Below are 25,394 nucleotides of genomic sequence, written 5' to 3' on the forward strand. Positions count from 1 at the left end.
TAAGCAGATAGGTAACAGTTTATTACCTCCTTTAACTTATCGCTAAATCATTGTTACTATAATGCACCTTTCCTAATTCTGCAGTTTCAACAGCTTACACTGAAACCTATTTTTCAGCACAAATTTGAATGTTGACACTGTAGACTATTGATAAATCTCCGTGCCATTAATGCAGCTCACATCAAGAAAAACTAAAACTGCACTTTTCAAGATAAGATAAATTTCTGTGATGCTATTTCCTTGATTTTTATCTCTTTGCTGATATGCTGGTTTTCCAGAGCAACCACTGTGTAATTGGCAGCCATTACTTGACAAGAAGTAAGAACTTCCTGTATTTCTAGTTTTTTTTTTTTTTAAGATAAATTATATACTTGGTTATAGTTACATGTGTGATTTCAGTTGAAGCTTAATATGGAAATTTAATAGGCTTGATCCTGACCAGCAGAAAGATAGTGCTTGCTTTTTAAAGTGTCTCTCTCTATCAAAGATCATTTTACAAACCATCTTTTCAGACTCAACATTGATGAGAACCTGGTCTCTTACTTTTACTTTTCATGTACCCTCAAGCTGGGCATACCATTTCCTTCTCAGTTCTTTTTGTGTTTCCTTTGCAGGAGTGGTTTAAGAACACTTCTAAAATGCAGTATTTAAGCTGAAGTATATAATTTAATGTCATGAATGCCAAATACAGCCCATAGAAAAATAACCTTCATGATTTCAAATATTATATATTTCCTGTGGGAACTTTAGTATCATGAGGTATTGGAGGGTCATAGAACCACAAACTTAATTCCCTTCCCAGTTTGTTTTCACAGGTGAGGCTCAGAGGCGTTGTGACTTGCATGTGATTACAAAGCCCACTTCTCCCTGTGTCTTTCTCATGTTCCATAGTGCATCTAACCTAAATAGTAAAATATGGGTAGTAAGGTGTGCTATAGCGACATGCCCTGTTGCCTGTTTAGCATTGTTATTCCTGTGATGATTGTCTGCTCATGTTTTTCTGTACACAGGTGCAATCAAAGTGGAGCCTGTATCCCCACCTTATTATTCTGAAAAGACTCAGCTGTACAGTAAGCCTCATGAAGAGCCTTCCAACTCCCTCATGGCCATTGAGTGCCGGGTCTGTGGGGATAAAGCTTCGGGGTTCCACTATGGAGTTCATGCTTGTGAAGGATGCAAGGTAAAAAAAAAAAAAAAAAATAGTTTTTGAAATAATTTGCTGAAAATGTACCTAGGTTTCCATTTCCTGTTGCAAACAGATGGCAAAGAATTGAGACAGAGCTGTCAAACTTTTAAATATCTTTGGTAAAACCGATTCTTTAGATGATATAATACTTGAAAACCTAAGAAAATCGTCAAAAAGCAAGGCTACTGTGCCTCACTTCCTTTTTTCCAAATTAGTCCTGTGCAGTGCTGATCTAATTCCATCTTCGCACTTTGCAGATTACAAAAAAAGAAATTGCTTGTTCATAGTAACATGGCATGAGAGTGACGGGCTGACCCTGAACAGAACCCAGATTTCCTGAATCTCCTAATGTTTTTTCTTTCCACTATACTATGTAATATTCTGTATATGTAGATAGATGGATAACCTTCATTTGAGCCTTACCACAGTCCTAAAGGTTGAGCTTATTTATGGCTGCTTTGCAGGTGTAGAAATCTTGTGTCACTGAGATTTTCCCGTGGTCATCCATTGTAAGTGGCACATCAATACACCTTCTGAGTCGTAAACTGATGCTGTATGTTTCCTTATTCAGCATCAGTGTGAGCCATATGTTATGGTCAGGCAAAGAGATACAGCTATTTTTGAAAAGAGATACCCTTTCTCTTCCCCTCCTTTCTTTGTGAAAAAGGCTATTTTGGAAAGTTCATTTAGTAATATTCTGCCCTATTGAGAAAATGTTAATCTACTCATGTTTTAAAATGAAGTCTTTTAAAAGAATTAATTCTAATAGGCTCCTTGAATAAAATAGTAATTGAGTAGTATTATATATTCTAGGGCTCAGAATAAATTTTTGATAAGTATTTACCTTATAAAATAATGCTGCTTATATAAGATCAGATTCGATCATCAGTAGGGCTTTTTGTTCAGAATGAAGATACATGACAGCAGTTAGGTAGGTTGGAAGATCTGCGTTCCTAACTGGACCATGAGCCAAAAAAGGAAGTTAATATTTACTGAATTTCTGCTATACACCAGATACTGTGTAAGATGCCTTTGTATATATTATATTTTTAACCATATCCTGCCTAAGTTTTCACATCTATAACATGATGGTATTGATTCAGATGATCACTAAAGCCTCTTCGATTCAAAAGTTTATTTTTCTAAAGGCAACCTAATAAAGTGAAAGAGACAAGTTAGTAATTACCTGGCCACTTGTCCATGGCCTCTAACCAATCACATGAGGATTTCAGCCTCAGTCACTCATGTATAAAACAATTTGGCTAGAGTAGCTCGCCAAAGGGTTTCTGATTCATCTCTGGGTCTGAAATTCCAAAATGACTCCTGGCAAGAGATGCTTTCATTTAAAACATGAAAACCCATTCATTCAGTGATTGAAACCAAGCTAAAATATCTGTAACCTTATAGGAAATCATTGTGTTCTCAAGGAATAGTAAGAACCTGTCATTTTACTCAGTTAGGTTTATGTAATTTTGAGGAAATTGTGGCTAAATTCTTAGAAGTACTTGAAGAAATCATCTAGTTTTGATCATCTTGGTAATTTATGTTGATAAATAAAGTATGGTTGGTTAAGTTTCCACAGTATAGTATTGTTTTTTATGGGCTGGTAAAGCAGTTAGAAAACAAAAAGTTTTAAGCAAATAGTTTCACTGTGATTCTATTCATCAGATATTTGTGGAGAGTTAATGTTTCTGAGAACAGCTAAAAATTGAATGGCGATTTAAGGACTAACCAATCAGCCAAAAATTGAAAAGACAGATATTGTGAGCAGTTGCTTATGGTGTTAAAGCGAAGTTCTAAGGGCATAAAAACTTAGAAGATCAAAGCAAGCAAAGAACAAAAGTAGCAAAAAGAAGAGAAAATAGGGAGGAGAAAACTCAAGTGCCCTCTAGTTACAAACGGAAATGTGCTAAGGCAGAGACAGAGAATTAACACTTAAAACCTGATGAACCCAGAGGAGTCCTTCACCTACCAGAGACAGACAGGCCAAAGCAGTAGAAGAAAATTAACAGTATAGTAACCTCCAGTGATTTGTAAACCATCCAAAATAAAGATTACAGACTTCCTGAGAAAGGAAATCAACCATGAATATTCATTAGAAGGACTGATGCTGAAGCTGAAGCGCCACTACTTTGGCCGCCTGATGGGAAGAGACAGCTCATGGGGAAGGACCCTGATGCTGGGAAAGATTGAAGAGAAAAGAAGGGGCAACAGAGGATGAGATGGTTGGATGGCATCACCGACTTTGTGGGCATGAATCTGAGCAAACTCTGAGAGATACTGAAGGACAGGGAAGCCTGGCACACTGCAGTCAATGGGGCTGCAAAGAGTTGGACACGACTTAGTGGCTGGACAGCAGCAACAAGAAGACTAAAATACAGAGAAGGTTATGCTAAGCTTAGAAGGGAAAGTAGGCATCTGCCCATTTTAAAGATAAGAATAAGAAAAATGTTCGAGGAATAATATAATTTGGCTTCTCCAAGGATGTCAGCAGTTCTCAAAGTGTGGTTTGGGGATGGGGTCCCTACGACCTTTTCAAGATACGCATGAGGTTGATACTGTCTTCATAATACTATTAACTTGTTGTTTGCCTTTTTTATTCTCATTCTCTCAGGAATGTAAGTGGAATGTTCTAGAAGCTACATGACAGGGAACGGTAGTATAGTTCTAATGCCTGATGGAATGTGACCTGAATGTTCTTGTACATAATAATGTCTCAGGTTTTATTTCTAGTCTGATCAATATCCATAGGTATAGCTCACATAAATTAAAACTGTTTAAAAACCTCAACATTTTGGGGTGAGTAAAGGGGTATTGAGACCAAAAAGTTTGAGAACTATTGTTAAAAGGAATGAGACTGAAGACATGCTCACTCATTCTCCGGTACTTTGGAGTTAAACAGAATTGCTGCCACACTCTGAATGCCATCATTAGGCCAGTTAGACCAGTGCCCATCAGTAATCAAAGATACCACCTTAATGGGACCTCCTTGGTGGTCCAGTGATTAAGTATCCACCTGCCAATGCAGGAGACATGGGTTCAGTCCCTGGTCTGGGAACTAAGATCCCACATGCCACAGGGCGAATAAGCCTATGCCCCACAACTGCTGAGCCCACATGCCCTGGAGCCTGCTGAGCCCACATGCCCCGGAGCCTGTGCTCCACAGCGGGAAGAGCCACTGCAACGAGGAGCCCACACCCCGCAACCAGAGAGTAACCCCTGCCTGCCGCACCCAGAGGAAGGCGGTGTGCCACAGCGAAGACCCAGCACAGCCGTAAATACATTTTACAAAGATGCGGGCCTTCGCTCACCAACGACACTCAGTGAAAGTGAAATTAATACACGTGTTAAGACTGCGTTAAAAAAAGGTGTTTTGGCAATTCAACATTTGTCATTTCAGTAGAATGTGGGATATACCCATAATTAAAATACAGTTGACCACAAACCTACAAACTAATTTACAATAGAAAAAAAATAGCTGTATTGCTCAAGATAGCTGTCAGTAGATCTTCTTAAACATATCTACATGCCAGTGGAACAGGTTTATGTTGGTGACCCTTGCCGAAGTTCAGACAGGAAAAGAAATGTTTGGATTTGGATTACAGGAAAACAGTGATAGATTCTTCAGTTGTTAATATTACAGACTTAGGTAATATATAACTTGTAACTAATGAAAGATTCATATACTTTAGAACTTGCAAAGCTGACACTGATTGCTTATAAATTGGACATTTATTTTTTCCCTAATGGGTTTCATAATATTTTTATGTCTGTAGTGGAAGATCATTTTAGAAGCATAGACTTAGTAAAGATACAAGGAAACACCATACGATACTGTATAATCTATTTTTATATTTCTATGTATTTTTGTATTCCTACCTCAGGAAGAGTTTTTAGTATATTCCCATGCACCAGTGCACCAGTGGCAGCTCATTGATTCAGCCTCTGAAACTATATTCAGCCATATAGTTTCATGTTAAAGCTGGCTGCAGGTCTGACACAGGACATTTAATCTCGTTGCAAAATTTAAATACCACTCTTAGGTCTCATTGTACCTGAAGTTTTGTTACTAATAAAGCAATGAAGGAGAGGTTGGAGAAAATGTTTTAAAAAAGAAATAAGCAGGCTTTATGTTCTCACAAGCAAATGTGAAGATTTTACAATAAAAATATACACAAAGCAATTTATGGTGACTGATGCATCTCCGTCACACCTGTTCGTAGACTTCATGGTGATCAGAACTGTGAGCTGTTGAAATGGCCCTTCATTTTATGGACACGGACATAATAAAAATGAGTGTTTCTTTATTGGCAATGAAGAAAATTTGGGGGAAGCCTGCTTCATTCATCAAGTAAAGAAATAATTTTTACAAAAAATACTAAGTGAGAGCTTTGTATCTTCCTCTCTAGGTTTCTTGAAAAAGTCAGATGACAAGAAAACGATTTGTTATCATGAACTTAGTCTTAAAAACATTTTTTTAAGTAAAAGCAGTTCCAAGCTTGTGCTGGGATTTCTATATATTTAGTTCAAGATTTTATGTGTATGGTCAGTGCATATATGATATACAGAATGATGATCCTTTAACACTGGAATCATTACAAAAAATGTGATACTCTTTGAAAGACATCATAGGGGTCAAAACAAAAAACAAATCACATTATAAACGTTAAACTTAAAAAACATGATTATTTTATTAAAAAGTATTCATCTCCAACCATGCCAAAAAGTGAGTACTCTGGGACCTGTCAGATAGCCGAGCAGCATTTTCAACTACTAGTATTGGGTTTTAAAAGTTAGGCTCAGAGAAGCAGCCAAAGATATCATGAAATATATATGACCAAATGGCAAAAATCAAAGCAAGATTTCTCAACAGTATTTAACAGTGGCAACAGTTCTCTACTTTAGCCTTCTTGAATCAGTCAGGGGGGAAATGCCTTTTAAATATTCAAAGCATCTTAGAACCCTCTGAGAATTAAAGAGGTTTACCTTTCCACCATACCCTACATAGGACATATCCTTTGAGATACTGCTGATCTCACAAGAGGTAGGGAAAACTCTCTAAAACATTAGTAGCAAAACAAACAAACAATCCTAGGTCTTGAACTGCAGCTGCAGGCACACTTGCAGGGGCAGAGTTTCCTCATGATAGATGCCCAGCTTCTGAGTTAAGCCAGAATTCCCAAGAGAGTCTGAAATAGTCATAAGTTAGTGGCACTCCTGACTTCCAAAAGAAGGATCTTCAAGTTCTCTTTGGAGGAAAGAATTCCTGTAGGATTCTCATGGTTTAAGGTCAAGAAATGACTTCAAAATAAAATATCAGCAAGCACAGAGATAGGCAGCTAGCTTGATGACATTCATCAGAGGTAAATAAGCAAACAGACCTCTCCACCCCTACCCAAGAATGCAGATATTGGAACTGCCAGAACGTGCAGCTATGTATGAGTTGTTTAAAGATAGAGGGCAAAATCATAGCAATGAATGAACAATAATAGACTAGCGAGAATGACCAACAGCCTTGAAAATAAGTGAAACTTCTAAAAGTGAAAAATATGATCACTGAAATGAAAATTCTATGCAAGGGTTAAATAGCATGCTGGACACAGCAGAAGAAAGGATTACCAAACTGAAAGATAAGTGCAAAGAAGTTATTAAGAATGAAACCAACAATGTCTTAAAGAACATATCCCATCTGGAATCTGCTAGAATTAGAAGCCTCTTTTACTTCTTGAAGGATTCATAGGATCTTTGAATATTAAAAATATGTCTTCTTTACTAATAAAGAGTAATATACAGAACTCCTCTCACTGATGAACTTTGGTGAGAAATGGTTGCTTTTTGTTACTTTTGCCATTGCAAAAGTCTTTTTTTTTTTTTTCATCTTATTTGGCTGTTCTGATGTTTACCTTTGTGATCAACATTAATGGCAAGGAGATAAAAAATGTAAAAGAGAAATTCAGAAATATTGAAGGCTTGAAAAGAAAGTCTTAACACCTAATTGGAGTACAAGAACCAATGAACAAGTGAAACTGTGATGCAGAAAACGTCCAAAAAGGTAAAGAAATCCATGGCTAGACACACTGCGGTAAAATTGCACAGTACAAAAACCAAAGAGAATTAAATGCAACCAAAGTCAGTTGACAACAGACATCTCCACAGAAACAGTGAAAGCACAGAGCCAATGGAATCCGGATTGTTCAGAGGAAAAGCTGAGTACCCTGTGACTGTTTCAAGAATGAGAGCGAAATGAAAAGGTTTACAAGTTAAAAAAAATAAAAAGACTGAACTAATATTCTTCAAGGATAGTAAGCCATAGAGAGGAAAATCTCTTTGCAAAATCTGTATGTAGTATGATACTGCTTAATAAAGCCCTCAGTCAAGCATACCTAAGCAATGTCTTATCTAGTTTACAGGCTGTATGGTAAAGCTATGTTTTTTTAAAGGTCAGGGAAATGATAAGCTCAAAATTAGGGTTATGATTATATTGTCAAGCAGCCGCAGGAGCAGCTGGATAAGGGAAGAGAGCATGCGTGCATGCACATGGCTGGTTATGATTTTAAATCTTGAGCTGGATGATGGGCTCAGGTGGGATAATTGTCTTATTATGTTTTATAGTGAAAGTCACTCAGTCATGTCCGACTCTTTGTGACCCCGTGGACTGTCACCCGCCAGGCTCCTCTGTCCATGGGGCTCTCCAGGCCATAATACTGGAGTGGGTAGCCTTTCCCTTCTTCACGGGATCTTCCCAACCCAGGGATAGAACCCAAGTTTCCTGTGTTGCAGGTGGATTCTTTACCAGCTGAGCCAGCAGGGACGCCCATTATGTTTTACAGTTACATGCATTTCCTACATGTTTGTAATTATTACATTTAATAAGATAGCTTCAAAACCTGAAAGGAAAAAAGTGTGCCAATGACCTTGTAATATCTCAGTCATAGTTTAGAATCTCAAAATATCAGAGATGGCCCAGAAAGGAAGTTAAATGACACATATTTATTCAACAAAAAATTTTAATGGGGCACTATTGTTAGTGTTTGGGTTAGGGTTAGCCCTGTCCCCAGGGAGCTCAGAATTGTAGTTGGGCAGTGAGGGAGGGGCAGAAAATAAACATAAATAACTAAATTTTGTGGTACATTAGGAAGTCATAACTGCTAATGGAGCAGGGAGATGGCAGGTAAGAGCAGAATAAAGGAGAGCAAGAATGGCCCATGAGAGGTGGGAACAGGGACAGGCCACAGTATTGAATAAGGTAGATAAGCCTCATTAAGACGTTGAGATGTTAACACAGCTTGAAGGCAGTGAGGGAAACAGGCGATTGTATATTTGGAGCGTGAGCTTTCCATGTGAGAGAAGGAAGTTGAGCATGGCTTCAGGGCTGGAGTTGTGACAGCGAAGATGGGGAAAGTTGCAGTGAGGTAAGCTTGCAGGGTATGACCAGGACTTCAGCGGTGGTTGTGCTGGGTTAGAGATAATGTTAGATTTCCAAGTGAAGTTGTCAAGTAAACAGCTGAACATACTTGTCTAGAGTTCAAGGTAGAAATCTGGAGAAAGTCAAAATGCATGTCAGTGGTAGAATCAATCCTAATTCAGTGCTTTTTGTATTCAAACAGGGCCAGATAAACTTGAAAGAATTAAAAAGTGAGTTTCATGAAAGTGAATGCAATAGAGATGAGTAGGAATATTCTCAACAACAACAAAATGGAGTTAGAAAACATTTCTCGTTAGAATTTCTTCAGGTCTTTCAAAAATAAACAGCAGAATTCAGCCTCAAATTGACATGTTTGCTATTTTGAGATACCGGTCAAGTGTCTGAGAACTTATATATTACTTCTCCTGTTATTTTCTGTTATCTCTGTTTGTAGGCTACAGTGATTATGGAACACTCTTTCAAATGCATGAATAAATGAAACCAATTTTGTAGGAAATTATGCAACATAGAGAATTCCAAAAAAATTACCCACATGTGGATTTTTATTGGCCTTGCTCATGTTTTAGAATGAAATGACTCTAAGTTTGCCAAACTGCTTAGCACAATTATAAGGTTAGGGCATGCTGCTGGAATGATTTACAGAGAGACTGAACTGATTACATGGTGTTTTATTTGCATTACATTAAATCCAGAGCACTTCTTAGAGCTTGCTGAAATCCAGATGTGGGGCCAAAATGCACTGAATGACATCAGTGGGTTGTGGGCACTAAGAGCTAAAAAGGGACACTGGAGATCCTCTGTTTCTTTAGTTTATAGCAGAGAAGACTGAGAGAGGTTAAGTGATTTGTCTAAAGTCACCACTGACGGAATGTGTCAAGAGCCTACAGTATCTAATACTCAGGCCAGTGTGGCTTTAAGCTATTGTCACAAACACTTAATTAACACTTGCTTCTTTTCTGCCCCCCCCACCCCGTCCCCCCATATTCCTTCGTAGGGTTTCTTCCGGAGGACGATCAGATTGAAACTTATTTATGATAGGTGTGATCTTAACTGTCGGATCCACAAGAAAAGTAGAAATAAATGCCAGTACTGCCGATTCCAGAAGTGCCTTGCTGTGGGGATGTCTCATAATGGTAAGTGAGCACTTTGTGCCCGCACTCGATGCTTCTCATCACGGCTGCTAGACCCGTAGGCCCGAGGGCTGTGGCTGAAAACGTGTTCAGTTCTCCCACAGATCGCCAGATTTCAGAAGACTGCCTGCCAATAAAGCATTTCTCAATTAGGTCAGAGTTGTTCAGCTCTAAGTGTGAATCCTTCTGTCTTGTAGTTGGGCATTTGCCACAGTGGGAGAAAAGACTGGGAAGTCTGGGCGGTAATGAAAGTTACTGTAGTGTTCTGAAACCCATGTAATGTGAGAGTTGTGATTAATTTTTTGTGTTGCTTTAATAATATTAAAAATACAATTATATGTGTAAATAGTTTCTACTTTTTTTATTTTATAGGCGCATAGTTGATTTACAAAGCTGGGTTAGTTTCAGGTGTATAGCAAGGTGACTCAGTTACACATATGCATTTATCCACTGTTTATTTTTAAAGATTCTTTTCCCATATAGGCCATTCAGAGTATTGAGCAAAGTTCCCTGTGCTATACAGCAGATTATTACTAGATATCTATTTCATAAACATTAGTTTCTACTTTAAATGTAAGAAAATTCTGATTTATGGATATGGAACTTTAGTGGTATATCAGACATAGATGTATGTCCTTTTTTTTCTCTTTACTATGCAGAAATGAGCAGAACCCTATTCTTGACTTTGTACAGCATATAATTTGTGTATTAAGCAAGTATTTTTTAAAGTCCCACAAAACCTCAATAGGAGAGTAAAACATTCTACTTTTTTGAACCTGTATCTTAAGTGAAGCTTATAATTAGGAATGTCAGCTTAAGGGCAGGACCCATGTTTTCATGAACTATAGAACTAACTCAGTACAATCATGGGAGATAGCCCTGTTTGAAGAAATAGCTCTTAATCACCATTTGGCTCTCATTGGTTGACTGGCTCACAAAACAAATTTTTGATGTAACTAGGTAGTATTCTATTTGTCAAGTATTCATCAGTTCTTTCAAAAGTTATTATGGGCTTAGAGATATATTGATAAAATGCCAAAGTAATCAAATTAAATCTGAAGTCTCACGTCATCGTATGCCCTATTTTTTCTTTCTCTTACCTTTTCCTCTCTCAAAACTGATCTGGTAAGAAGATATACTATTTGAAGTCAGCCGTCATCTATGAGGTCTCAACAGCATCTGTGAAAATTAAATTTTTGTTCCATCATGTAGATTCTTTTTTTAACAGCCACAATCAAGATATTTGGGAATCACTAATTGAATAGGTCTTCTACCCTTTAAAAATGGTTTACAAAATTATATTTGTATTGTTAATACGGGGTCATTTCCTCTAAAGGCAAGAATGTATTTTGAATAGTTCTACCATCTATATTAGGATAGAAATTTAGTCCAACTTTCCTAACAATTGATTACATCTGCTATCTATACAACTTCAGTCATTAATTGCAGGATAATTTGCTGGTTTAATTCTACCAATTTCCTTTTTATTTCAGACTTCGTAAAGCAAGGGTACATTTTCAGTTGAAGGATTACATTTTAGGTGATGCGATCATGTTGCAGTAAATTTATTTTATCTTTATGAAGAAATCTTTGATTTTGAGGTCATTGTTATAAATACTATGTAGGAAAAGATGCCAGTTTTGCTTTCGATTATATTTACTTTTCGGAGAAGGCAATGGCACCCCTCTCCAGTACTCTTGCCTGGAAAATCCCATGGACAGAGGAGCCTGATGGGCTGCAGTCCATGGGGTCGCTAAGAGTCAGACACGACTGAGTGACTTCACTTTCACTTTTCACTTTCATGCATTGGAGAAGGAAATGGCAACCCACTCCAGTGTTCTTGCCTGAAGAATCTTGCCAGGGACGTGGGAGCCTGGTGGGCTGCTGTCTGTGGGGTCACACAGAGTCGGACACAACTAAAGCAACTTAGCAGAAGCATATTTACTTTTTGTCCTTTAAAAATTGTCACTTTTCGTATTGAGGTACAGTATATTTTCTGTTGCTTGCACACATTCATGTAAAATACACCTCCTGTTGCTTATTGTTTACAGGCAAATAATTTAAAGCGCAACTTTTATAGTATTGATGATATAATTTTCTCTTTTCAGAAAAGTCAAAACTATCATAAGCATGATAATTAGGTCGGCTTTTGCCTTCTTGTGACCATTAGCTTACTCTATTTAGAGAGAGGAGCAGCCTTGTAGAGAGTGTTCGGTTAATTCTTACAAAGGTGAAAAAGGAAAGAAATTAAATATCATGGTATCAAAGATCGTACTTTAGCATTTACAGGATTGCAAGCATGACTAAGAAAATCCCTTTTCAGGGTTTTTTTTTTTTTTTATGGAAATGGGCTGCATAGAAAACAGCTAGGTTTTCCCTATTCCATCCACTTTAGACAGAAGTTTTATTTTTCACAAATATGAAAAGTTAGTGAAACCTTAGCTTTACAGAATTAAGCATCTTGTGGCTTAGACGGTAAAGAATCTGCCTGCAGTGCAGGAGACCTGGGTCAGTCCCTGGGTCGGGAAGATCCCCTGGAGAAGAGAATGGCTACCCGCTCTGCCTGGCGAGCTATAGTCCATGGGGTTCGCAAAGAGTCAGACACAACTGAGCAGCTAACACTTACTCTTTCACTCGCTTTACTGATTAGGATGTTGTAGTATATAAATGATGCCTTTTTTCTTTTATTAAAAAAAAAAAGCTGACAACTTTCAAAATAACTTCTTAGCAGCTTGTTAAATTCTAGAAAAAATGGTTTCACAAGTTTCTGTGGCTCTCCCCATTTTAAGGTAGTTCTCTTCTTTCTTGCAAACAGAAGCACCAGTGTATGTTGCAAAAAAGAAAAACCCGAATGGCAAATGACTTTAAACTGCAACATGTTACTTTTTGTTTCTTTAGTCTTCTTTGTGGTATTGGGGAAATCTCCCCAAATTCAAATAACTTTCAGAAGGTTTAACAGAGTGAAAAGTCCTAAGGCAGAGGCTATGGTACTCACACCTTCAAGGGGTTCATTACTGCCCACAGTCCAGCCTCCACCGCCCTCTCCCACTGCTGCTTTTTCCGCTTACATTTCAGACAAGCTGTATTCTTGGCTGTTGCTGCAAATTACCTGGTGATAGAACACCTCTGGGGCTCTGCTTCCTGTGCCCTCCTTCCCTGTCAAAATCCTACCTGGTGTTGAAGCCCCAACTCAAACACCATCTCTTCCATCCAGTTTCTAATTCCCCATTCTTTCTCTTCTGTGAGCTTCTTAACCTCTCCTGTAAGCACCATGTTCTCAGAAAGCAAGGGAGCAAACAGACCTGTATCGCCAAAAACCAAACTATTGAAAACAGTTTAAAAAAAAAAAAGGAGAAGTTAGAGAGGGAAAAGTCAGGGAAATCCATCAGGAGACCAGTGCAATCCTGTGAACTCAGACAGTGGGCATGGCGCGAGGTAGCAGCATCGAGAGAAACATCACAGCTGTGACCAATGACTGCACGTGTCCGAGGGGAGAGAGGTTGTCAGAGATTATGTGAGGTGCTTAGTTTGGGTGACAGAGTGAGTTAATCAAGAAAGGAAAACTGGAGGAGGAGACAATTTGAAGGGGAAATGAAAAGTTTGATTTTCTATTCCGTTAAATCATGGGCTCAGATGGTTAAGAATCTGCCTGCAGGAGACCCAGATTTGATCCTTGTGTTGGGAAGATCCCCTGGAGAAGGGAACGGCACCCCGCTCCAGTATTCTTGCCTGGGAAACCCTGTGGACAGAGGAGCCTGGTGAGTTACAGTCCATGGGGTCGCAAAGAAACATGACTGAGCCACTAACTTGAGGTGCCTACAGAATATCCAGCATCCACGGGCAAAGGGACACAGGAAGAAGTGAAAAATAAGGATACAAATCTCAGGGAAGAGAGGGCAGGAGTCTTTAGCACATTTTATGCATTAGAGAGAAAACTTGAGCTAGGAATAACAGAATGTAAATGAAGGAAGAGGGGCTGTCGGAGGTCTGGAAACTAGCAGACAGCAAGATATGGGGAGCCAGAAAGGCAGAGACCAGTGTGAGAAACTTTTGAAATTAGAGGGTGCAGAAGGTCAGCAGTGTGAAGGGCTGGGAGGAAGCCAGGGAGCTCAAGCAGAACGAGCACTTAGAACAGGCCCCTAGATGTGACCGTTAGAGGAACTGTAGGGGCCTTTGTAAGAGCAAAGTTTTGGCGAATTTAAATGAGGAAAAGCTAGATTGCAGTGGTGCTGTGTGCTCAGTCGCTCCGTCGTGTCCTACTCTTTGCGACTCAGTGAACTGTAGCCCGCCAGACTCCTCCGTCCATGGGAGTCTCCAGGCAAGAATACTGGAGTGGGTTGCCATTTCCTCCTCCAGGGGATCTTCCCGACCCAGGGATTGAACCTGCATCTCTTGCTTCTCCTCCATTGGCAGGCGGATTGTTCACCACTGAGACACCAGGGAAGCCCCCTTACTACACTTGATCCTAGCCAAAAGGCCAAGAAGCGATTGCAGTGGGTTGGGAGGTAATGAGTAAGACAGTGAGGGACGACAGCTCTTTCAGTAAGTCCAGTGGTGGAGGAAAGAGCATGAGGCGGATGGTTCTGGGGTCAGAACCTTAAACCCTGCTTAGATGGAACAGAAGGAGCTGGTAGAAAGCAGTACAGGAGAGGGAGAGAATGATCCCTGCATATGTAGGCCCTCTTTTATATTTTGGATCTACCATACCCATCCTTTTCATCCTTGTGTCCCCTAGTCCAGGTTTTTGAGCCGGTATCTTCCATCAAACAGGTGTTCAGTGAATGAATTAAAACGATGTCATATAAGACTTCAGAGTCAGAAGATGAGGCCATAGTATCTTGCTCATCTTGACTTTGGAGAGAAACCTGGACAAATGTTTAAATGTCCTCTCCAAAAAGTTTGAAAAAAGTTACCCGCAACTTAAAAATTACTTAATCGTGGTGATAAGACTGCCCCTTGTTTTACTGTAGAGGAGCTACAAAATAAAATGATTGCCAAGTCCTGCAAAACCTCCAAATGCGCATATTTTTTTCCCTCAAGAAAGAGAGGTGGAAAAAACATAACTTATTGGCAACAGTCATGTGAAAAGCAATAGTGTTATTTTTCATACAAATCTTGTTTACAGGCTACAGCTGTTGCAAAAGAAACATGTTAAAAGTGGAAAAACTGACCTTGAGACAAAGCCTTACTCATTGTCAAAAGCCTGATATGACTGCGAATTCACCCCTTAGATGTTAAAGGACAAAAATATTTTTAATAAGACTCAACCTAATTCACTTGCCACCCCTCCCATGTTCATTGCAGCATGATTTATAATAGCTAAGCCATGGGAACTGCCTAAGTATCCACTGATGGATGAAAGGATAAGGAAGTTGTGATATGTGTGTGTATATATATATATACACAGGAATATATATGTATATACAGGAATGCACTAATTCATCCCACCCTTTCTCTTCTTCTGTAGCCATCAGGTTCGGGCGCATGCCACAGGCCGAGAAGGAAAAGCTGTTAGCGGAGATCTCCAGCGACATCGACCAACTGAACCCAGAGTCTGCTGACCTCCGGGCCTTGGCAAAGCATTTGTATGACTCGTACATAAAGTCCTTCCCGCTGACCAAAGCAAAGGCGAGGGCGATCTTGACGGGAAAGACGACAGACAAATCAGTTAGTTCTCTTCTACTGTCTTCATTTGGGGTAGCTGGGTTTTGTTGTTGTTTTCCCTTTGAGTAAATGACTTACCATGTTATGCACAGACGTGGTAAAGAATCCGCCTGCCATGCAGGAGAACCCAGTTCAATCCCTGGGTTGGGAAGATCCCCTGGAGAAGGGGATGGCAACCCACTCCAGTATTCTTGCCTGGGAAATCCCATGAACAGAGTAGCCTGGCAGGCTACAATCTATAGGATTGCCAAGAGTCGGACACGACTGAGCAACTAAGCACCCATGCATATGTGTTGCGCGCACACACACACACACACACACACAGAGTACCATTCTGTGGTTGGCTGGTACCTACCTCAGGCTGAGTCTAAAATAGAGGAGAGAGAGCGTTTTCAGATACGGTAAATAAACATTATTTTAAATAGGGAAAAACTCCTTCAAGCTCTCCTAATAAAAATTTTGAGACTAGTATAGAAAGGTACAGGTCATCTTGGTGGTGGTTTAGTTGCTAAGCCGTGTCCGACTCTGCAACAGGTCATCTTAACTTGAACAAATGAACTGAGGCTTCCCTCATGCCACCACGCTCTTTCAGGATCCATATCTTTTCTTTTCTTGGCATCAAAATCCCTGTCCACATTTGTAGGCCTTCTAGCAGCCCTGTTTTTCTCTGGGAAGGGCCTGACCTAGGTTTGGAAAAGGTGGTCGATCTCACGATTGTGTCATGCAGAACTACTCAAGTACCTCTCAGAAGTTCTCTGTGGGGCATAAAAATATATTTCGGATATCACACCACCTTTCTTTCCTTGTAGCACTGTCTTGATTATTATTCCCAGGGAGCTGGGAGCCCCGTCCTCATGTTGTGTATATGAGTTTTATCTTCTCAGAGGCTCTGAGCAGCCTGGGCTACTACAGGGGAGTCTCAAACATCAGCAGGCGCATTGATGACCTGTTCAGGAAACCCAGACTGGGTGATAATGGTGGTTGAGTCCGTTTTCCAAGAAGTAGAATTCTTCCCTGGTAACAAGCTGAGAAAGCACATGGGAATTATGTTGAAACAAATTATAACTGTGCCTGAACTCTGTCCCCAGCCCTGCCATCACCTTCAACTGTGACCTGGATCCCATCTCTGGACCACAGTTTTCACAGGCAGAGTCTGGTTTTGAGTACAATGTAGTAGGTTCCTAGGGTAGTAAGAACCACAGGACATTCTGAAGACACTGTCCCAACCCTTGAAAGCCTTTTCATGTCATTTATTTTCAGATGAACACCTGCAGGAGAGGTGTGCAATTACTGAACAGATGAACAGAAATACGTAACTCTTTCCCCACTTAATTTTATTTGGGGAAAAGTTTTATCACCCGTTACTGTATTTTGATGACTATCTCAAGACTTTTTTTTTTTTTCTTTTAGCTATACCATAAGAGTAGAATCAGCTAATAGAAAAGGAAAACTTTTTATGCAGTTGGCTGTGTAAAAAGCCAACTATCAACAAGGGCACTGGGTTTCTTGACTGCCAGAGAGATCACTGGTACGCTAACAGTATTAGACCTCTATCCAGCTGTTCACAGGTTTTTAAAAGTCTTGCACATTCATTATGTTCAAGACCCACACTACCTTGCAGCTGCTATTATCCTCTTTTTGTATTATCCTCTATTGTTCTCCTCCCAGAAGCCAGTCCTGCCCATTGGCCAGCAATGGCCTGGTTGACAGAAGCACTGTGTGGTGAAATTCCCAAGAATTTTCACCTTGGGAAAACATTCTAAGTGATGGTTGATTTTTATGAATGTTTAGAACAGCAGGAATTTCCCACCTTGTTCTGCTGCCCCAGTACCTTCACAGTCAGGAAATTTTCCTTGCATTGTTTTGTTCTTCTCGAATTCTAGCGAGGAGCTACTGTCTTCCATAGGGTAGGCAACAGGTTGTATGTCACGATAAAGCTGAGCCTCGGGCTTCCCTGGTGGCTCAGTGATTAAGAATCCACCTGCCAGTGCAGGAGACCTGGCTTCAATCCATGGGTCGGGAAAATCCCCTGGAGGAGGAAACAGCAGAGACCACTTTAGTATTCTTGCCTGGAGAATCCCATGGACAGAGGAGCCTGGCGGGCTACAGTCCATGGGGGTCTCAAAAGTGTCAGACACGACTTAGCAAGGAAAAAACAAAAAGCAGAGTCGATGTATTCTTTAAATGAAAAAATAAGGGCACAGCTAAACAGAAACAAATGGCCCCAGCCTAGCTGATTTTACTATGGAAGGTAAACTGTGTTCGTTTAAAGGTTAGAGAAACAAGAAAATCAGAGCAGCCTGGCTGAATAGTTAACTGTGGAAGGCAGCTTGCGCCAGTTCTCTGAGAACCCCATGTGTGACAAGGAGCCAAACAGGAGACCCTGAGCTGGGAGAGGCTTGGTGACCAAGGAGAGCCCAGAGCACACTGTTTACTCCACAGTTTGCCTCGGGCTGTTCAGTTTCCAGAAACTCCTTTCTCACCTTCTCTTTATCTCCCCATCCAGACCTGCAATCCACCCTGGAAGTCCTATTAATTTAATAGTACCTGGAAGATAAGAGGAAAGCATTAAAAAAAAAAAATTTTCTCCAGTAGTCCAGATTTTAAATGTACACTTCCAGTGACCAGCATACTGTGAGAGGCCCAGAACCCGATTCACCATAAATCACTTTAGAAGCTCACGACAGTTGACTCTTTGGCTCTAAATCTTTGAGTTAAAATGAAGGGAATTGTAGGCTCTTTGTGTGTTAGTTGCTCAGTCGTGTCTGACTCTTTATGACCCCATGGACTGTAGCCCGCCAAGCTCCTCTGTCCATGGGATTCTCCAGGCAAGAATACTGGAGTGGGTTGCCATTTCCTTCTCCAGGGGATCTTCCCAACCCGGGGATTGAACTGGGTCTCCTGCATTGCAGGCAGATTCTTTACCTTCTGAGCCACCAGGGAACCAAGGCTCCTTATGGGATACTAATGTTAGTATCTCAGTTGTGTCTGACTCTTTGTGACCCCGTGGACTGTAGCCTGCCAGGCTCCTCTGTCCATACAATTCTCCAGGGAAGAATCCTGGAGTGGGTTTCCATTCCCTTCTGCGGGGGATTTTATGGGGAGAGGGTTGTGAAGCCCCAAACTTTTATGCGGTAAATAGGTATTAAGCTGTTTTAAGGAAAAGTGCCATAAAGTGCTTAATCATCGGCTTCCCCCTGTAGTAACTAAGACCGTGCTTTGCCTATAGTGGTCACTCAAAATGTGTTTGCTTAATTGAATTAAAAGCTGCTGCCTGTGCCCTTTGAAATTCTGGACTTTCATCAGAAGGCCTTTAGCCCAAGATTTGCTCACCAACCTGGACATCATTAAAAATCTGGATGGAGGCAGAATTGCCTCTTGTTAAGGTCTGGGAAGGAAAGAGAGACTGGGCCAAATTAGAATAATCCACCCTCTGATTACACAAAGCTGAAATTGAATTGTTTGGCTCTCTCTTTTCTCCTTATCTTGCAAAATCAAATTAAGCACTAGTGGAAAGAAATAGTGCAGAGAGGAATATGGGAAAGGGAAAAAAATAAAATCAGAATGTGATTTCCAATGAGACTAGAGATTTGTTCTTTATCTTACATGGTCATGTTATTCATTTGATAGCATCTATCTCAGGGCTGTTATGTTATCTCTTCTTGGCCAGGACTTTTGAAAGTGAAGACTTGCATTGATAGGAGAAGTTTTGCAGAAGTGCGGACTCTTGAGAGGATGGGGGGATCTGGAAAAGGGGCTGCGGCTGGTGCAGGAGAGCGATTTGGGCCCCACTGCACACCCCGCTGGAGCTGCTGTCATTAGGATGGGTTCCGCCAAGCCGGGGGAAGGCTGCTCAGCATAGTGGATAACCAGTTACCCAGAACCTTTGGGAAAGGAAATGGCTTTATTGAAGAGGCCTTTCTTTAAATTTATCTTCCTGCTCCATTTAACCATTGCCTGTTCTGTCTCATTGGTGAAGTGCCTGCTAGTCTTTCAGGCCCAGCTCCAGCATTTGCCTCCAGGCAACCCAGGGCTTCTCCCTTCCCAACTCAGCTCTCCTCTGTCTCTTATTTCCTGGTGCCATTGGCACTGTGCAGAACAGGTAAATGAGGAGATCAATTAAATGCTCCTTTTTTTGAGAAACATTTATTTATTTGGCTGCATCGGGTCTTCGTTGCAACACGAGAGCTCCTTCTTTGCAGCGCACACTCTGTGGCGTGCGGGCTTAGTTACCCCGTGGCATGTGGGACCTTAGTCCCTTGATCCGGGCTCGAACCCGTGTTGCCAGCTTTGCAGGATGGATTCTTAACCAGTGGGCTACCAGGGGCTCCCCTCCTATCTTTTAAACTTTGATGTCATACCTCTAGAATATGATGGTCCCACTTTCATTGTCCTTCCTCAAAGAATAATATTTGGGAACTTTAGCTCTGGGTTTAGGGGAAGATGGGGAATTGGAATCGCAGGATGTGGGACGTCAGAGAAGAAACTTTAGGAGCACTGGACCTTTGAGCCACCCTCAAATAGAAATGGAACTGACTCTCCCCATGGTCTGTTTCCCTGTCAATGGCTTGTTCCTGCCCAGACCCCTCCTTTGAGAGAATCTACAGAACTCTTAAAACCTCGCATATGCTAGAACCAGGGTGCTGTGTCTCCTGAAGGCAACCTGAGAACTGAATGGACTTTGGAAGTTCCCAGTGTTTGACTGTTACTCTGCTGTGATGATCACACTGGGTGTATGGTCTCACATGATCCCGTGTTTGTTGATGAAAATAGAGAGTGGTTTTCAAAAAACCATTTTCAGTGCCATGGTTTGTCATAAAACAATAAATAGAAAAACCCTTGGTGTGTCTGCCAGCTTTTCACTCCGTATCTGAGGGATGGTGAGGCCCTCCTGGCTGCACTCTGTCTGCAAATAAGGAATAAAGCTTGTTATTTATACTGTACTGGACTTTGGGTCCTGAAGCATCACACTGCTTATAATGCATACATGGGGAGTCACTGTTTTTATAATTGCAGGAGCAAACTGGTGCCATCATAAAAATGGTTCTTCTAAACAGTGTGAAATAGGAGACCAAGGAATAGTAAAACCAGTATGGAAACATGAACTTTGGTGAAAACAGTTCTGTACCCATTTAAATGTTTGCGTCCTAAAATTTACAAGGGCCGTCAAATATAGTAACTCAAACTATTGGAAAGATATCTGTCCTTTTAAATCCTACGCTTACCAGCTAAACAAAGTGTGGTCTCTCTCCCCGTTTCCCTGAGTGAGCTGGGATTTGCTCCCCTGAGAAGGAAGACACCAGACAGACAGACCCTCAGAGAAAAGGAGGCTTGGGAACTGCGGTACCAATAAGGAGCAAGAATGGTCATGCTGCTTTGTTTTGATCACTATTGAAGAAATTTGGCTTCTGGAATCATTAATCTAGAGAGTCACATTTAAAAAATAAATTGCTTTCTTTCCAGTACTGTCAGGAATCACTGAAGATATAACAAATGGCCTTCTTTTAGACAATAAATTTAGAAGATAATATTCTATCTAGTCAAGAAGAAAAGCATTTTTAGTATTTTTTTTCATCTTTAATAATTAGACCTAGTTGGTCAGTATGCTTGTTTGCCAGCTGAATAACATTTTGGTCAGCCATAGATGTTTCTGTAAGAGATGAGGGTATGTGCTGGGTCATTAAAGTGTGAACAATTGCTCCTATTAAGTTTTTGTGTTAAATTTTTAAATGATGGCAGGAAAACGAGATACACTAGCAAGACTTTCAAACTTAACTTTGATCCCACGTTGTTGTTCAGTTGCTAAGTCGCGTCCGGCTCTCTGTGACCCCATGGACTGAAGCCCACCAGGCTTCCCTGTCCTTCACCACCTCCCAGAGTTTGCTTAGACTCACGTCCATTGAGTCAGTGATGCCATCCAATCATCTCAGCCTCTGTTGCCCCCTCCTCTTGCCCTCAGGCTTTAGCACTTAAATGGCATTTCTAGGAAGTAAGAGTTCAAAGACCCTGGCCCCAAGACCCCAGCATAGATGAGTTTAGAAGCCGCAGTTCCTCCCAAAATTGTCATTTTATGTAAAAAGAAGCAAAAGTGGGGAAGTCATGTAGAAAGTAGCAGAAAGAGAAAAGGATTAGTCATGAGTGAGGGGATCTGGTTTAGGGTTTGCTATAAACAGCTGTTTGACTTTAGAAGGTCTCTTAGCTTCAGTTTTTTCATACCTGGTCAGAGAATGACGCTGCAGATTATTCCTGAAGACCTATCTGTTAGTTCTCTACAGCCAGTGGTTCTCCACAAGAGGGAAATAGGAATGACAGAGGAGAAACCAGAAAGAAATTGAGGAAACCCAACCAAGGCAATCTGGATTAACAGTCACCCACTGGAGCTAATAATTGAGGAGAAGCATGTGTGCCTCAGAGGATGAAGGTCAAAAGTATAAAAAGGAAGGAGAAGATGAAGAAGACAGGGCCCTAAGAATTCACTTTTCTTCCTTGAGGCTTTGCTCTAATCTGTCAAGAAACCTAAGACCCCCAGGATCTAAACTAGGATCACCGTTTTTCCAGGCCAGTTTTAACTCTGGTGTGGTTACCAAGTGATGGTGAAAGTGTAGAGTTGTCTACTTCACTAATTTCAGTTTCCCAACTTGGAGATATCATCAGAATTGTTGCTGTTGTTGTGCAGTCGCCAGGTCGTGTCCAGCTCTTCGCCACCGCATAGACTGTAGCCCGCCAGGCTCCTCTGTCCTTGGCATTTCCTGGGCAAGGATACTGAAGTGGGTTGCCATTTCCTTCTCCAGGGGATCTTCCCGACCCCGGGATCGAACCTGCAGCTTCTGCATTGGCAGGCGGGTTCTTTACCACTGAGCCACCTGGGAAACCCATCACCAGAATGATCCCTGCTTTCTCAGTCGATTTTTTCCATTTGTCTTTCCTAGGTTGCCATTTTATTATTCAAAAGGAGCTGTAAATTTAAAGCATTCATCTGTAGTCACTGAAGCAACTCATACATTAAAATGCTGATGTTGGACTGCCCAGAAACAGTATTACTCTATCTGTCCATTCAAAAAAGTAACCTTTTATGACTCTATTTTGTCTTCATTAATAAGCCAGCTTTTCCTGTGATCTTTGTGTTATACATAGGAGGTATGCAATAGTTCTAGAACTAATTTTAATTATCTATAAAAACAGTGCCCTTAACCCCATCCCAGTTTTGATACGTGGAGCCATTTTTGGAAATCAAAATATATCAACATAGATTACATTTGCTGTATCTCTCCCAAGAAAACTAGCTTCCTCTTACTGAAATCATGTTGTTCCCCTGGAGAAACATTGTGTTCAAGTGCAATTTTCCTCATTCCATCCTGACCTTTTTGTGGTCTGTAGAAGTGCAAGCATTTACAACAGCCAGAGGCTGATTCACCATGAAGCTAATGAAGCCTCAGGGCCTCTTCCCTTGCATAGAGCCCCTTCCAGTGCTCAGGGAAGGGCCTGAGCTATTTGTTCTTATAATCTGTATTACTGAACCCAACAGTTGTTGTAAATGTACTCAACAGTCATGTACATTTCAGGCCCCACAAAGCCTGGATCTCACCCTGATAACGTCCTAGATGTAGTTAAGCATTCTTTCCTGTTAAGGAGAGATGCTTATCTAGCCATTTGATACAGTGTCTGAAGATAAAAACATTGTTAGCCCCAAATTAGAAGTGTAAAACCATTAAAACCAAATCTAAAGAGGATATGGTTCCTCTGACAATGGCAGATCATGCGATGATACCGTGCAGGCTAGTAGAAAAGAGAGGAACGTGCAAGTGAAGGACATTTTGTGTGGAACGTTTTACCAGAAATATAATATTAAGTCACTGATTCAAGATAAACTCCACAGGCCGAATTCCCCTCGTGGTTTTCAGAGTTCAGCCATCTGTAAACCTGACGGGCCACTCTCTTCTGCTGTTTCTGTATGAGGAATCCCAATGTAAAGTGTGTGGGTTGGGACTTCCCTGCTGGTCCAGTGGCTAAGACTGTGCACTCCCCATGCAGGTTCAATCCCTGGTCAGGGAACGAGATCCTGCATGCCACAACTAAGACCCAGTGCAGCCAAATAAATTAACTCATTAATTTTTTTTAAATGTGCACGTTAACTGTTTGCAGTCTAATAATTGGTGAATGGGTGGCAAAGAAAGGCAGATCTCCGGGCAGATCACATCTGGATCACTCCTGCAGCTTGATAGATCCACACGGGAGCTGAAAGGATCTTATGCAGACTTCAAAAGTGCGAGAAAAAAAAAAAAAAGGCAGCAACATCAGCTATGACGAGGAAAAACAAAGAAACCCACCTGGGATTCATTTGCATGTCCATACCCAGAATCCTCTGCCAGCTCAACATTTTGAAAATGCTGAAGGGATCTTTTTTTAAAAAAAGAAAAAAACGGGAATGGTTTGGCATGATGGTGGGGGCTGTGATTCCTTTCTCTGTCCTTGAGTGTTTACTGCCAGGAAATCCTGACCAACGCCGATTGCCAAGGGGTTACCAAGTCACATTGTTGTTAAATTGGGAGAGAAAATTAGCAGGATTTTGTGCCTTCGGTGCAACTATCACAGAGTTTCAAAAACAGGAACCTGGGGCTTTATATGAGGGGACAGGGGAAGTCGAGGGGGAAGAGTCACAGGATGATTTATCAGGGCATAGTTCCAGAGAAATTGCTTACATGGAGGTGGGAGAATGTTATGCATCCATTCTGTGCCAAGAAGCTGAGGGACTGAGGTCATCCAGAAGCTGGGCAGATGAGGTGTCCTTCCACACGTGAAGACGGGATGACTTTATATCCTTGTTATTTGTGTTTGTACAGGTGCAGGTGGACTCTTCAGGTGCCCTCAGATTTCTCATAGCAGTAAAGAAAGCCAGCCTCTTGGTAGCATAAATTAAAATGGGCCACAAAACTCTTTGAGATCAGAAACCACCTTCTCCTAGGCTCTGTAAAAGCTAGTGTTTGTCAGCATCAGAATCTGGCATTCTGGAAAAACTCAACACATGTTAACTGAAGAGACTGTCCATCTACTCTGTCCTTTTTTTTTTTTTCCCTCCCATTAATAATATAGGTCTGAAGTAGAGAAAAAAGCAAAATGCCTCAAAGCAGTATGAACTATTCGTTCTTGGCTTACTTGAAGACTTAAGAGTCACCAGGCAAGCTTACTCTTGGGTTCCTCTCATCTGGCCTACTTTGTGGTTTTGTATTTGCTAAACAATACAATTGGAGTGAATTTTTTTTTTGGTTTAAAGTAACAATTTCTGGAATAACTCCAGTGAATGTTGTTGAAATAAGAGGCAAGTTTGGGAATCTACTCAACATCTAAAACCCCTTAGAATTCGTGTTATTTCCTTCAGTGCAGAACAGACTTAATAGTTTGGTGAAGGGAATTCCCTGGTGGGCCAATGGTTAGTACTTTCATTGCTTGGGCCCAGGTTCAGTCCCTGGTCAGGGAACTAAAATCCTGCAAGACATGTGGCATGCCCCTCCCCCAAAAAGTTTGATAACAATCTTAGACTACTGTAGAGATTAATAGTTTAGACTGTCTGAACCAGTGGGTCTTGAAGCTGGCTACTGCTGGCTCTCATTGTGTCTGCTTCCTCTTGCCAAAGAGGAGAGAATTCTCAATATCTCTCAATAAAGCTTTTCAAAAGAAGCTTTATTTTTAGTACATCAGAGACTTCATATTCATTGGACATGTGTGTGTATGTGCACACTCACGCAGATACACACACACACACACACACACACACACACACATATCACAGACACTATTTCCAAGAAATGCAACTAGCATATCCTTAAGAGAAGAGTTGGAAATCTTTGCAATCCACTTCAAATGAGAAATTCAAGGGCTAGGAAAGATAAATGACTTTTCTAAAGTCACAGAGTTAACCACAGAACCAAAGCTGGAAGCCAGATACCCTCAACTCTTATTCCTTGCTTCTGAGTAAAACACATGACTAGCA

General features: G+C 40.9%; 1 protein-coding gene across 3 annotated transcripts in view; it reads left to right on the forward strand.

The window, feature by feature from the left end:
- PPARG (peroxisome proliferator activated receptor gamma) overlaps positions 1 to 25,394 on the forward strand; it is a 122,969-nt gene that overhangs the window by 78,486 nt on the left and 19,089 nt on the right. For all 3 annotated transcript variants that reach the window (XM_052641233.1, XM_052641312.1, XM_052641160.1), the window contains 3 exons: positions 1,011 to 1,180; positions 9,607 to 9,745; positions 15,210 to 15,409. In XM_052641233.1, coding sequence (XP_052497193.1) covers positions 1,011 to 1,180; positions 9,607 to 9,745; positions 15,210 to 15,409 — 509 coding nt within the window. The remainder of the gene's footprint in view (positions 1 to 1,010; positions 1,181 to 9,606; positions 9,746 to 15,209; positions 15,410 to 25,394) is intronic.

The sequence above is a fragment of the Budorcas taxicolor genome, chromosome 1, assembly GCF_023091745.1.
Source record: "Budorcas taxicolor isolate Tak-1 chromosome 1, Takin1.1, whole genome shotgun sequence".
Classification (NCBI taxonomy): domain Eukaryota; kingdom Metazoa; phylum Chordata; class Mammalia; order Artiodactyla; family Bovidae; genus Budorcas; species Budorcas taxicolor.